At 51.1% G+C, this 13,393-nt stretch overlaps 1 protein-coding gene across 2 annotated transcripts in view; it reads left to right on the top strand.

Annotated features, from left to right (window-relative positions):
* Ttc7a (tetratricopeptide repeat domain 7A) overlaps positions 1–9,160 on the top strand; it is a 115,869-nt gene extending 106,709 nt beyond the window's left edge. For both annotated transcript variants that reach the window (XM_090336992.1, XM_090336993.1), the window contains one exon: positions 7,323–9,160. In XM_090336992.1, the coding sequence (XP_090193118.1) occupies positions 7,323–7,544 (222 nt within the window). In that variant the 3' untranslated portion in view covers positions 7,545–9,160. The remainder of the gene's footprint in view (positions 1–7,322) is intronic.
* Positions 9,161–13,393: the final 4,233 nt, after the last annotated feature.

Raw genomic sequence — 13,393 nt, 5'->3', positions numbered from 1 at the left:
AGTTGCTATAACAATTTTAAAATGTTTTAAAAATTAAAAGAGGGAAAAATATATCAGCTCCAAAAATAAAAACAAGACCTAAAGGCTCCTCCAGAAAGGGATGCAGGAAGTCCTGTGTGCCACCTCCCCCTTTCCCTTAGCACCTTCAACAGGAGCAAGGTGCTTGGAAAACTGGAGAGTTCAGACAAGTGACCCATGAACTGGCAGGTCACCGAGGGCCCCCCAAGAGGCCATTCCTTTTTTTTTTTTTTGCCAGTCCTAGGGCTTGAACTTGGGGCCTCAGCTCTATCCTTGGGCTTTTTCAAGGGTAGAGCTCTACCACTTGAGCCACAGCACCACTTCTGGCTTTTTCTGTGTATGTGGTACCAAAGAATCAAACCTGGGTCTTTGTGCATGCTAGGCAAGCACTCTACCACTAGGCCAAACTCCCAGCCCCAGGAGGCTGTTCTTTTACTGTCATTTGAACACTATGCAGAGATTGCAATGGGTTATTTACCAGGCTGAGATGAAAGCACTCCATGGAATAGTGAGCTTGACTCAGTTTCCTACAATAGGGAAGGAAAAAATAATTTTCTGAATTTTCGGCCAGGGCTCCATTACAAAGGTCTGATGAAGAAAACCAAAGTCCAGTGATGTGTCCACCTCATGTGCACATGGGAAATGAGTCCATCACAGCCGTGGCTCAAAATTTCCTTTTAAACAGCATCTGTAACAGAACAATACAGTTCTAGAAAAGTAACAAAATGAAGGAAATAGGCCTTGAGTCCGTGGGGGATAGTAAATAAGTAGACAGTAATGGTGGACAAGAGAGCTGGTTAGTAGTTTGCCATGTAAATGCCTGTAGAATCTTCTTTGGCCCACAATATGGATCTGAAGAGGTCTCCTGTGATCAACCTTTGTCCTCTCATATATAGGGAGGAGGAAGACTTTGTACATTTATTTGCTTTTAGGCAAATAGAGGGAGAGCAGAAAGCTTTTTCTATGTGTCTGCTTTTCAGTAGCCTTCAAGTCAAAATAACCTTTGTACCAAAGAGGCAAAGTTTAGGGTGGCACTCTCTGCTACCCCTCTGTCCTTGCTAGAGGAGTAGACATGCCTCTGTGTTCTGTCTGCACAAGACATATTGACCACTGACTGAGTGGTTACAGGTGGTTGAGGCATTTGGAGGGGGTGGGAATCTGCCCTGGGAAAGCCCCAGAGGGTTAGAGGCTCCTATGTTTGGGAGACTGGACTGCAGCCTTTTCCCAGAACCTCTCCACTGCCACCACTACCATCTCCCCTGCCCCTCCCCATCCTACCACAGTCAGGGAACTCTGAAAGTTTTGACATTGGCAGTATAATAGTGTAATTCTCAAAGATGTTGTTTCTGAGTCTATGCCATGTGGCCAGCCTCTTTCTACCTGCCACAACAAAAGCAAGGTGCCAACACTGCACCCACCTTGTGCTTTGCTGATGAAAGCATGCAACTTTTCATCCTTGCTGGCATGCAAGTAGGCTTGGGGAACCAGAACATGGCTATAGCCCCTATGCCTTTTATCACCCTCTCCTACCTTGTCAGCATGCCTTGGGGCTCTGGGTTGGGCCTCTCTCTAGTGCTCCAGGCTTCCAACAGGACAGCCTTGGTTTCAGGGGCAAAAGAACTCTAGTTAGATTCTTGTCAGTACTCTCCACCTGATGTCCTCAATCCTAGGCATTGGTGACAAGCCAAGACAACCCTGTCCACCCTTAGATTATGGGGTTGTCCTAGGGAACCGAGCGAACAACTCAGATCCTAGGGGATCCTAAGGGGTCTGAGTTGAGGGAAGGGGAATTGCTGCCCTTGTTACTCCATTGTTAGTGAATCTGATGCCATGGTGACAGGCTCTGGCAAGGCCATATTTCTGGCCTTGTGCTCTGGCCTGTGAATGTGCCAAGGCTGGCTCACCATCTGTTCGTTGACTTTAAGGAAGAAAGGTATCCTGAGCAGCTGAGAAGTAAAGCTTGGTGCTCAGCATTTTGGAGACCCCGATGCTGGAGTGGGTAGCAGTGGACAGGGCAGCAGTCTCTTGTCCCTGAGCCCATCTGCTTCAGTTGCATATGCTGTGCATTTCCAGAGTCTAGGATTCGCTACCTGTACTGACTTCTCCCCTTCACATCCTGTGACAGGTGGCCTGGGGGAGTGGGAGAACCTGGAAGTCTTGGGGGCTAGAGGGGGAAGGACAGCAAGAGAAGAGATGGAAGGTTCCACCTGTAGCTTCACTAGGTGGAGTACTGCTTGTGTGTGGCAAGCAAGCTGATAGATATGCCATCTGACTTCCTAGCAAGGTGGTTTTATTGTAGAGTGTCTCTTCACCCCATGTGTTCCTTGTGCCATATACAAGTGGGAAGTAGAGAGTCCTGCGGTTCCCAGGAGCTGGTGGGGGAGTTACAAGATATACTCACCCATCGTCACCCCTACCGGGGGTTTCAGAAGCCACTCCACCTTCCATTCCCTTGGTCAGGTGCTAGCTGAGCACTTAATTTAGCTTCAGAATCTTAAGGGTTAGAAATGTTGTCTGTGTCTGGAGGTATAGTCCTGTTCAGTAGACTACGTCCGCCATATTGTCCTATTCCCCTTTGGCTCAGCTTCCTGCTTAGAGAGAGGAGCTCCTGCAGCTGGACCCCCCTCTAACTCTCTAACTCACCTCTAGAACCAGGACCTTGAGACCCAGCTACAACCTCCTGCCCCCACCTGTGAGCATGAGTCAAGGCCAGCCCTGTCCAGACAGACCTGGCAAAGGAGCCCACTTCCTGGTGGCCCTAACCTTCAGAGTCCCTGAATGTGAGTGCCCGTTAGTCAAGCGATGCTTTGCTTTCTCAGCCCAACTCTGCTCTTTTTTTTTTTTTTTTTTTTTTTTGCCAGTCCTGGGGCTTGAACTCAGGGTCAGCACTGTCCTTGGGCTTTTTCCTCAAGGCTAGAACTCTGCCACTTGAGCCACTGCACCACTTCTGGCTTTTTTTCTATGTATGTGGTACTGAGGAATTGAACCTGGTGCATGCTAGGCAAGCACTCTACCACTAGGCCAAACTCCCAGCCCCCAACCCTACTCTTTTGAAGCTAGACATCCCTAGTCTGGACAAGGGGCCAACTTTGGTCTCAGACGGCTGGCTTCTCAAGGACAGAGGTAGAGCTAGGGACAGACATGATATTGGAACCACGGAGCACAGCCACCTGCTATGCTGGAAGACCCTCACCCAGATGGACTCCCAGTAAGAGACAACCTTCTCAGGAAGAGCCTCTTTGAAAGCCCCGGAGCCCTGGGGTTAATGTGTCAGCCAGTGGTCTGATGGGTCTAGAAGGATTTGTGCCTCCTAACAGAAAAGTAGGGCTAACCCACATGTCCTTGTCTTTACAGCAGCCCTGTTTCAGGAAGGGTGTGTGGACCCAGTCCGGTTAGACAGGTTGAAGCTGACACGCCTGAGAGAACCTGGGGCAGTGCTAGACTGGCATCACTCCAGGATGGCTGAGGGAGGATCCTTCCTGTGACCCTAAACAGGGACTCCAGGGAGCAGAAGGCTCCAGCAGCCTCCAGCTGATTCCCTACTTCCCAGCTGGAAAGACTGTTATAGAATCCCAGGAATGTGCCTTGAGCTCAGAAAAAAAAAAAAAAAATTCTCAAAATAACTTCTATAAATACTTGAGGGCAGGGGTGGGGAGGAACATTCCGCCTGGCCCACAGCTGGCCTTGCGTAGGGGCTGCTTCCCAGGGCAGCACTCCCAAAAGATGTTCCGCTGTCCCTTTACTCTGGGGAACATTGCAAGGTGCTGAACTAATGAGGTGCAGTAGCAGTAGCAAGTGTAAAAAGACAACTGGACCCTTCCTCCCCACCTAGGCTGGAGCTACCACCCCACTGTACCTCACGGAGAACCTTGCTCCTGACAGGGAATCGCCCTACATCTGTATGTGCAGCCTGTATGTCTCAGACTGTCCCCAAGAGGCAGGGCTTGCTAAGTGCTCCTTAGAAAGCATCCCGGGCAGGCATGTCTAGATCAGGAAGCCATGGCTGTGCCCAGACCTTCCCGCAAAACACTGAAATGCTGTCAGGGTCTTTCGCCCCCAGTCCCTCTTGATCAGCAGGAGGGATAGGGAGAACACACCCTGACCAGGACCAGCCAAGAGAGAAGAGGGCCCACTGACCGCCCGCACCCAGCCCTCCATCGCCGAGGACAATCAGACACGTCAGGGAGGTTCGTCAAGGCAGGAATCTAATCCCCCTCTTGAGGAAGTCCCTGCAACTAATATCGGGTGCCAGAGCTTATCAGCACAAAGGCGGGCAGGACAGGGAGGTCCACGTGTTTACTCTCACTATAGGTCTCAGCAGAGAGTGATAAAGCAAGAACACATTTGTAACCGATGGTAATCAGGTCTCAGCAGAAAGTGATTCACAATACCGATGCTATAACTCAAAGTTAGACATGGCATTACTCGGCTCCCAGCAAAATGCTGCCTTGTAGAGAGGAGAAGGGCAGGCAGGAGGCAGAGGCCCTCTTCCTCTCAGCCCGAGGCACAGGACAGAGTTGGGGCACAACAGCCTTATAGGAGCCAAGTGAAACTCCAGGTAGTTGTGTGGGTAAAGGGCCCACACAACTACTATCTGCACAGAAGGTTCTACATAGATGAATGGGGCCAAGTGCCCCTGCCCTGAGATCTAGGAAGGGAGCCAGGAGTGGAAGACAGTGGGGATTTCTAAGTGCTTCCCCCATAGCCTTATCTCTCCCTGAAACTGTCGGAGGCTAGGATCAGCCTAGGTGCAGTGCTCGTGGCCATTGTCAGCGAGCACACAGCTATCTAATCCCTGTGGGTAGACAGCAAAGGGAGGGTCTACAACTGAGTCTCACTGAAGGAGATGAAGACCTTGGAATGGAACTGAGATGCCAGTTCTGTGTTCCCACCGTATCCCCTAGAGACCTGTTCTCCCAGCAGGTGGGGTTCTGGGAATGTGGTGCCGGACTGTAGTACAGTACCAGGTCAAGAGAAGAGCAGATGAGACCTTGCATCTTCAGGGTTGGGGCCTACCCAGTTGTCAGGCAGCAAACAGCTCCAAGTTGCTACCAAACAGGAAGGCTGCTGGTGTCAGGGGCAGGTGGCCGCAGATCCTGTTACAGACCTGAGCCTCTGGGCCCCAGCCTGACCCTGCCCTGGCCTGGCCTGGTGTCTCTTTTCAGACTCTAAGGTCGGCATCCTGCAGTCAGGGGGGTTTGATCCAAGTCCACCAAGCCCCCTCCCAAAAGACCCTCAGCTTATCCTGAAAACTGCCATTGTCATCTGTCTTATCCCATGGCCATGGCCACAGGCTTTCAAATCCACACATAGTCATCACAGGCCTTGCGAGGAAAGTCTGTCTCTTGCTCTGGTTTACAGATAAGGACACCACAGTACTTATAGGGGCAGAGCTGACATTTCAATCCAGCCACAGCATCTGGCTGCCAAATTTGGCTTTTTCTGCTAACTAGGTGTGCTCAGGGGGTCTCTACAAACCTTCCACATTGACAGTGACACACACACACACACACACACACACTCTCTCTCTCATACAGAGTTCTACCTGCACGTACATCTGGACCTTGTCCAAGTATCCACAAGACCAGTGGCTTTCAAACTTAGACTCAGCAGTGGAATTCTTCCTTCCAACAAAGTGTCATATGCAAGGAAGTGCCATAAAACAAGCTCAGAGTGAAGAGGCCACTCTAGGCCAGCCCTCTCTAGAGGCCCTGCTGGCCCTCCTCTGTCCTCTGTTGCTCTCTCTGGGCAGCCTTCACAGGCCTCAAACCTTCCATTTTTGGTGCTTAATTTCAGTGTCTGGCAGCCATCTGCCAGCCTGCGTTCCCTCCTCCCTGTGGGCCCTGTTCCACTGTGGTGTGCTCAGGGTCTGGCTCAGACCATGTGGGCAGAGAGGCTTGGCCTGGAGCCCTGCTGGCCAGGCAGACGCTGCCCCTGATCCCAGACAGCCCTGACTCAGCGTTGCTTGCATCTGGCCAGCCAGGCTCCTGCCCAACACTCCACCCTTTCCCTACCCCCCCCCCCACAGCTGCTAGTGGTCCTTGGGTGTGGCTATGCCCAAGGTCCAGTGAGACTGAGTACAGTTCCTCTTCCCCTCCACCCCCTAACTACAGGATCTCCAGCCAGCCCCTCTGAAGATAAGCTTTCCCTAGGCTTCCTGAGTGCCATCTTTCTCCCTTGCCTAATTGGTCATGCTCCAAGATCTTGGAGAACTTTATGAAATCAGGCATGCACATCTTTCCTGGTGCATCTCCATAGCAACCAAAGACCTAGCTCTGGGGATTTCAGAGAGGAGGAAAACGATCCAGCTAAAAATGTACATGGCCATCAGTAGGCGGGCACAGAGAGGGGACTCCAGAAGGCGGATCCCCACCCCCACCCTGGCTGCTCCCCACTCCCCTATCCTTGCCTGCCCTAGTAGTCACTGTTGGAACTTTACCCTCTTAGGAAAAGAGGAGTGCCCCCCCATACACACACACACATACACCCTGCTCTGCCTGCTTTTGAAGCTGGAACAAAGATTGATAGGAAAGGTACAAAGCAGCCAGCCTCTCTGGGTACTGAGGCCTACCTCAGCCCTCTGTCCCCAGCTCCCTCTTGAAATTTTCTGTCACTTCCTCTAGCTCCCTGGCAGCCATTACTTGAGCCAGACTTGAGGGTCATACTTCCTGCCTGCTCCTGACCTGATCCCCAGGGCCTTTCAACCCTGGCCATGTCACTCCTCCCTCCCATCTACCGTGCTGGGGTGGGTGCGTGGGGATCCAGAACCAGCCATCCCTAGGGAGTCAGGCTTCTTGGGGCAGACAAAGCACTGCCCTCCCTCCACAGGGATGCAGTGCTGAGACCCTGGATGCCCCAAGTTCCCAGCATCCTTAGAGTGAAGGGCAGCTCCAAGCTGCAGACAGCAAGGGCCCTTCACTGGGCCCTCACTCCTGCTAGGTCCTCTCCATGACCCTCCCCGCTAGCTCATTTCCACAGCACAGCGCTAGAGGAAGGTGCTGTAACACTGCCGTGTGCAGAGGAAGCTGAAGGCTGGCCATTGTGACTTGCCCAGGATCTCCCAACTGGGACAATCCAAAGCCAGCACCTGACTTGAAGCCTTGTTCCATGGGGCTAAGAGGAACAGCTTCTGCAGGAAATAGGAAGGCTGAGCAGAAACAGGAGGTTTTATATGGATACGTGGGGCATGGGTGCCCAAGCAAGATGCCACACCTCTCAGCTGGTGGCCAGCAAACAAGCTTTTCCTCCCCCTCCTTGCCCGGCTCAGATGCCCTCACTAACTGTGTCCTCTGCTTGGATTCCAGGGATTGATGCTGAGTCAGCTGGGCCACAAGAGCCTGGCCCAGAAGGTTCTTCGAGATGCTGTAGAGAGACAGAGCACCTGCCACGAGGCATGGCAGGGCCTGGGTGAGGTTCTGCAGGCTCAGGGCCAGAATGAGGCTGCCATCGACTGTTTCCTCACTGCACTGGAGCTGGAGTCCAGCAGCCCCGTGCTCCCCTTCTCCATCATCCCCAGAGAGCTCTGAGCTACATGAGTGCCGCAAGGGCGGCCCGGCGGAGACAGGGATGGCAGAAACGAGGAGGCAGCGGGGACCGTGTCCGGGAGGGACAGCAGAACACAAGTACAGAGCCCCGGGGAATACATCTCTAGTGAACACTTCTGATGGCCTCAAATCCAAGTCTCCTTGCCTCACCCACCCTTCCCTCAAGGGCCAGCTGGGTCTGGGTGCTGCTTCTCGGGAGCTGGGTAGACAAGGTTTACATCCAAGCAGATTCCTCGCTCCCGGGACTATGGTGGGGAGGGGCAGAGGCCGAGTTTCCACAGGGCTTCTGCCTCCCTTTTCTGGACACCATGGCCTCCAAGCCCCCCTCCATCGTGACCCCCACATTTCCTAGCTTTGGACAAACTTCAGTCTCCCTCCTCTGTGCCAGAGAAGAACCCCGTGAGCATCCCCTGCCTTGCCCTCTGACTACACCAGGCTTTTCCTGGATTCCACCCTTGGTGCCTTGGGAGACAGACTGGAGACTGGCTTGAACTTAAAGTGACTTTGCAGAGTAGTCGGGACTGGATGCTCCTGAGAACTGGCCAGGGGACCCCATACTGCTGCCTTGCAGCTCAGGAACCCCATGCGCTCCCTGGACCTTGCTTCCCAGCCCCCGGGCAGTCTCAGGCCAAGACTGCCTGCTCAGAGACGACAGACCCTGGGTTTCTCTCAGGCTGAGGCAGCAGATAATGCCACAGGATGTCACTTAGGTTCTACATCTTTTTCCTTGCTGCCACCATGTGTCTTTGAACTGTGTTTCTGCCAAGGCGCACTGAATCCCAGCCATAGTAGTCCTCAGGATGGGCTTGGGAATGGAAGATGTGGCACCAAGCCAGCCATTTCTCTTGTGGCCTAGTCAATGTTGGTCCTTCAGGCCTTGGCCTGTGACGCAGGTCCCTGAGGGGCTAATGATGCAGAGGTGGTCTCCAGGACTCTCCAGTATATCTCATCCAAGCTCATTTTTCATTTCAGCTTTCTGGGGTTGCCCCAACCTCACTGGCCATTTGGGCCCCCACAAGGGACTATGGTTAGAGACCTGAGGAGACAGGCTGCTCCCTCCTTTGAAGGTCCATGTGCGCCCTGTCTGCGGGGGCCCAGGGGCCTCTCCTCATTTGTATTGAGCTTTGATGATGGCATAGGCACAGCTGTCAGGTCAAGATGTTTGGGAAGAGGGTGAGGGCAGCGTTGGATTGTCACGCCTCCGCCTCCCATATAGGAGAGAGCCGACAGCACTGCTCCATGCCACACTGGCTGCCAGTGACCCCAGCTGTCTCCAGGTAGCTGGTGCCTCCTGGCCACGGTACCAAATCAGAGAACATGAGGTCCTTTGCCTCTTGGTTCAAGTGTCTCTATCCAGGTATATGTGTATATACAAATATAAATATATATATACATATATATATATATTTGATAGACATCTATTTTTTTTCTGTTAGGAAAATAAGCAAGCCTTGAGGTGCCCAAAAGTTTTTGTGGTCAGATCTTGGTAGGAAAGGCACCCAGTGCGTTCTTTAAACATTCCCTCTCCAAAGCCACAGATAGCTGAGCTAAGCTGCCAACAGTGGCTTTGCAGACTGAATAAAAAAGTGTGTCTGAAACGCTGTGTTCATTCTTCCCACTCACAGTCTCGAGAAACCACCCTGAGCTGGTCCTGCAGGGGTGGGTCCTGCCGAAAACACAGCAGTGGGAGGACAGGGGCAGGGGCTGGAATGAGGGTCTGGCTCTCAGCTTGGGGAGCATACAGAGGTCAGAGCTGAGGCCTAGAGGCCAGCATAGGCCTCACTGTACTGCATAGTTGAAATGGGCCTGCCCTGTTGAGAGAAAGACACCAGGATTGTGGATCCATCCACAGCCTATCTTCATGAGCCCCTCTGCACAGAAGCCCATACACACATCTGGAGAGGCTACACTTCCTACCAGGACATGGCATCTATTAGAACCTGCACCAAAAAAATATTTCAATGGTACTAGACTTTGAGCTCCAGGGGTCTTGTGCTTGCCAGGCAGACATTATGCTGGAGATATTTCCTCAGTCTCCCCACAAAATGTTTAAATGATAGAAATTTACCCAGAAGCTTATTTTTTGGTGCTGGTACTTGAACTTGGGGCTTGAGTGCTGTGCATTAGGTTTCTCACTCAGAGCTGGAAATCTACCACTTGAGCCAAACCTTCATTTCTGTACTTTACATGCTTCGTTGGAGATAAGTCTCCTGGATTTCCCTGTCCTGGCTGAGAACTACAATGCTCAGATCTCAGCTTCCTGAGTAGCTAGGATTATAAGTATGAGCCACCAGTACTGGGTAGAAGGTTTTTGGGTTTTTTATAATGAAAATTCGGAGGGTTTACCTGCACCTACAGAGTTTCAGCCCCTGTACTTTGAAGACCTACTCTGCAGCTCTTCCTGGAACTCTGGACTTGGCCCCCATGGCGAGGCATCCTCAATCTCCTCTCTTACTATAGGCCATGCCAGCCAGGCTTTTCACAGAGCTTTTAGAGTTCTACGTTTTTACTGTCATTTTTTTTTTTGCATACAAATTTAGTGACTATTTGATATCTAATTGTCACACAAACCTTCTAGTTTGTGAACTTCAGAAAATTAAAAGCCACAGAGTAGGGAACAGGGTATGGTTTGGAAGAGAAGAACCAGCACTGGTAGCTCATGCCTGTGCTGAGATCCGAGGATCAAGGTTCAAAGCCAGCCCAGGCAGGAAAGTCTATAGGACTCATCTCCAATTAACCACCAAAAAATGAGAGAGGAGTTATGGCTTGAGTGACACTGCCTCAAACACCAGTTTTGAGCCAGAAAGCTAAGATATAGTACCCAGGCCCTGAGTTCAAGCCGTAGTAGTGGCATCAAAAAAGGATGGGAGAATGTGATAGGTTAGCATTTCTGTTTCTGAGGAAGATTTTCCCAAGGTCACTGAACTTGGCCAGACGAAGTCAGGAGCCCCCCAACCCAGGCATTTCCTGACCATGGTTCCAGTCTGAAGATCCTGTGCTCACACCAACCCTCAGCAGAAAACAGGAGGCAGCTTGAGTCTGGGAACTAGACGTGGGGTTTTCCTATCTTCTACCTTTCCAGGTCTCACCCACCACTTTCCAGGACATGGCCTCCACTTGTCTTCACCAGCACAGTCTCCACCTGCAGGCACACCATGAGTGGAATCTCAGCCACCACCGCCCAAGCTCCCTTTGGGTACCAAAGTGCTGTCATATTGGCACCCCACCTCCTCAAGTCAGATGTTGTCACTGCACAAATATTTCTTGGCCTTAGAAAGCCTCCGCCCAGGCTGCCAACTCTTAATGATAACCCAGTGAGAGCAATCTCGTGCTTGAACACCCTTGGGAATAGCTCTGTGCTGTGGAGCCACTAGGGAAGCCCTGCCTGGAAAGTTTCTGCTGTCCTTTAAACTTTCCCTTGGGTGCTTTGAGTTGAAAAGAACAGAGACCAACTGAAGATACCACAAGAGATGAGGGAACTCTGAAGCCCTGGGATAAGAGCTGTGATATATAAGCCTGGGGCCAAAGCGACCACACAAACCTTTCTGAAGGAGACAGCAGGATGCCAGTCACTGCCCAGGCTTGGAAGCTCAGCTCTAGTGAACTGGCTGTGTGACTCTGAGCAAGTTCTGTGGGTTATATAATGACGACGAAGGTTAACACCATCACCTGGAGAGCCTAGAACAGTGTCTGGCTGATATGCTCAATGTGGGCAAGCAATTCATTGCTGCCCATCTTCACCCTGCTAGCTGACTGCTTAGAGATGTTGCTCTGGTCAGCATTCTCTTGTCTAGTGAGCCTCATCCCAACCTATAGTACTGAGCAGATCTCTGAGTAGCTCTTCAGGGCGCGAGGAGTGTTACTGGGGTATTTCATTTTGAGACAGACTGGCTTCAAACTCACAATTCTTCTTGCACTTCCAACTAGCTGGAATTACAGGCAATGATTCCTAGAGTGTCTGCTTGGCCCTACACATGTTGCACTGGTACCAGGCAGCCAGTAGGCTCACTTCTCTTGGGCCTGAGACTTGCCCTGACCCCTCAGTTGTGGCAAGGCATGTGCCTTAGGACTTCTCACCTGCTCTGGAGAGAGATGTCACATGGAAACTAGATGTTTGCAGTCAAGGTATTCCTCTTGGAGCCAAATTCAGAGAGCAGTGGGGGCTGAGGTGTGGTGGAGGAGGAGAGCAGATACTCAGCAGAACCAGAGAAGTAGAAAAGTCAATGTCCCAGCAGCTCACAGTGGAGGACATTGGAGTGGGTTGCTTGCAGCTCTTAGGGAATCCCCTCAGGGATTTAGGATAAGAAGAGTGCATGCATAATCAATAAAATGGTCCATTTCATCTAGAGTGTTCTGTCAACACGCCATGTGAGACATATGATGGCTCTAATCGCTAGGTGTTAATGACCCAAACTTAGAGTTCAAGATCAAGTCAGGTCTATCCAGACTCTCTTTCCCTCTTAGACGTATCCTAGGGTATGGGCTTGTGGAGGGGGAAAAGCCACTAAAATTGCCTCTGGTCTCTCTAGAATACAGTACTATAAAAACTGGACTATGTCCAGAAAGAAGAAGGTACCGTCCCCACTCCTCCTCAGCTCACACCTGGGACAGATTCATTGTCTCATCCTCCCTCCCTGGTTCTGAAAGGTCATCATTCTGTTTTAGAACTGGGGGAGAGTGCCACACCCTTTGGGATCCTGTAGTCAGATCTTCACTGTGGGTCAAGAGCCTTCTGGTCAACAATCCTGACTGAAGCTGTCCAATTGGCTTTCCTGTCATGGGACTCAGAAACTAGAACCAACTACAAGCAGGGGTCCACCAACTTCCTTTAAGATTTTTAACTTGAGAAGGGGTAGGAGGCTGGTTGAGGGAACCCCAAGGGGAACGAGAAAAGGCCAAGGCATGCATAAACACACACACACACACACACACACACACACACACACACACACACACACAGCTCAAAGTACATGATAGATGGCAGGAGTGAAGGGGAAGACGGAAGAAGATACACTGTATACACTAAGCTGGGTGCCAATGGCTCATACCTTGTAATTCTAGCAATTCAGGAGGCTGAAACCTGGAAAATCATGGTTTGAGGACAGTCCAGGCAAACTAGTTCACTAGACTCCATCATCTCCAAAATATCCAGACAAAAGCTGGACTGGAGGCATGACTTCAAACCCCAGCACTGCCAATGTAGGTGGGTAACAAAGTTATGTGTTAACACTGCCAAGCCATATATGCCATCCTTGCACAAGACTGTCAGTACAGTAGGCTTGTTATTACAAAAACATGTATTGCCCTGTGCCAGCTCATCATTAGTCTGGGGGGAATTTCTGTGCCATTGTATTCTTTAGGAAACACAATTGTATGCTCTGCTTGTCGCTGATCAGAATGTTATTGGGGAGATAACTGTACTTACCAGGTTAAATCAGTACTGTTCTCTCAGGAAGTGGAAGGAGAAACCACCACTTTTGGGGATCCTGTTGAGCTCCACATGGCTTTCATTTCATGTTGATGGCCCAACGAAGTGCTCATGGGACCTGACTGTGGTAGAACTGGAGAGAGACCAAGGCCCCAGTGGACACCGGGGCATGTTATCCATCTACGCTGCTGCAGGTGCAGCCCGGCCCAGACATTCAGACACCCTCGTAAGACTAACCACCTACTCAAACCAGGATACTTCTGAAAGTGAATGCGCAATTATTCTGGGCCTGTTCCACAAAAGTGGACAGGATGGTCACCCAGACAATCAGTTGTGTTTCTATGGTCAACTATCCCCTAAGGAACAGACAAAATAACATTCTAAACTCACTAAAACTCCCAAG

Source organism: Megascapheus bottae, chromosome 7 (assembly GCF_031878675.1).
Source record: "Megascapheus bottae isolate mThoBot1 chromosome 7, mThoBot2.hap1, whole genome shotgun sequence".
In the NCBI taxonomy this organism is placed as follows: Eukaryota; Metazoa; Chordata; class Mammalia; order Rodentia; family Geomyidae; genus Megascapheus; species Megascapheus bottae.
The sequence above is the reverse complement of the archived record's forward strand: the minus strand, read 5'-3'. Positions and strand labels throughout refer to the sequence as shown.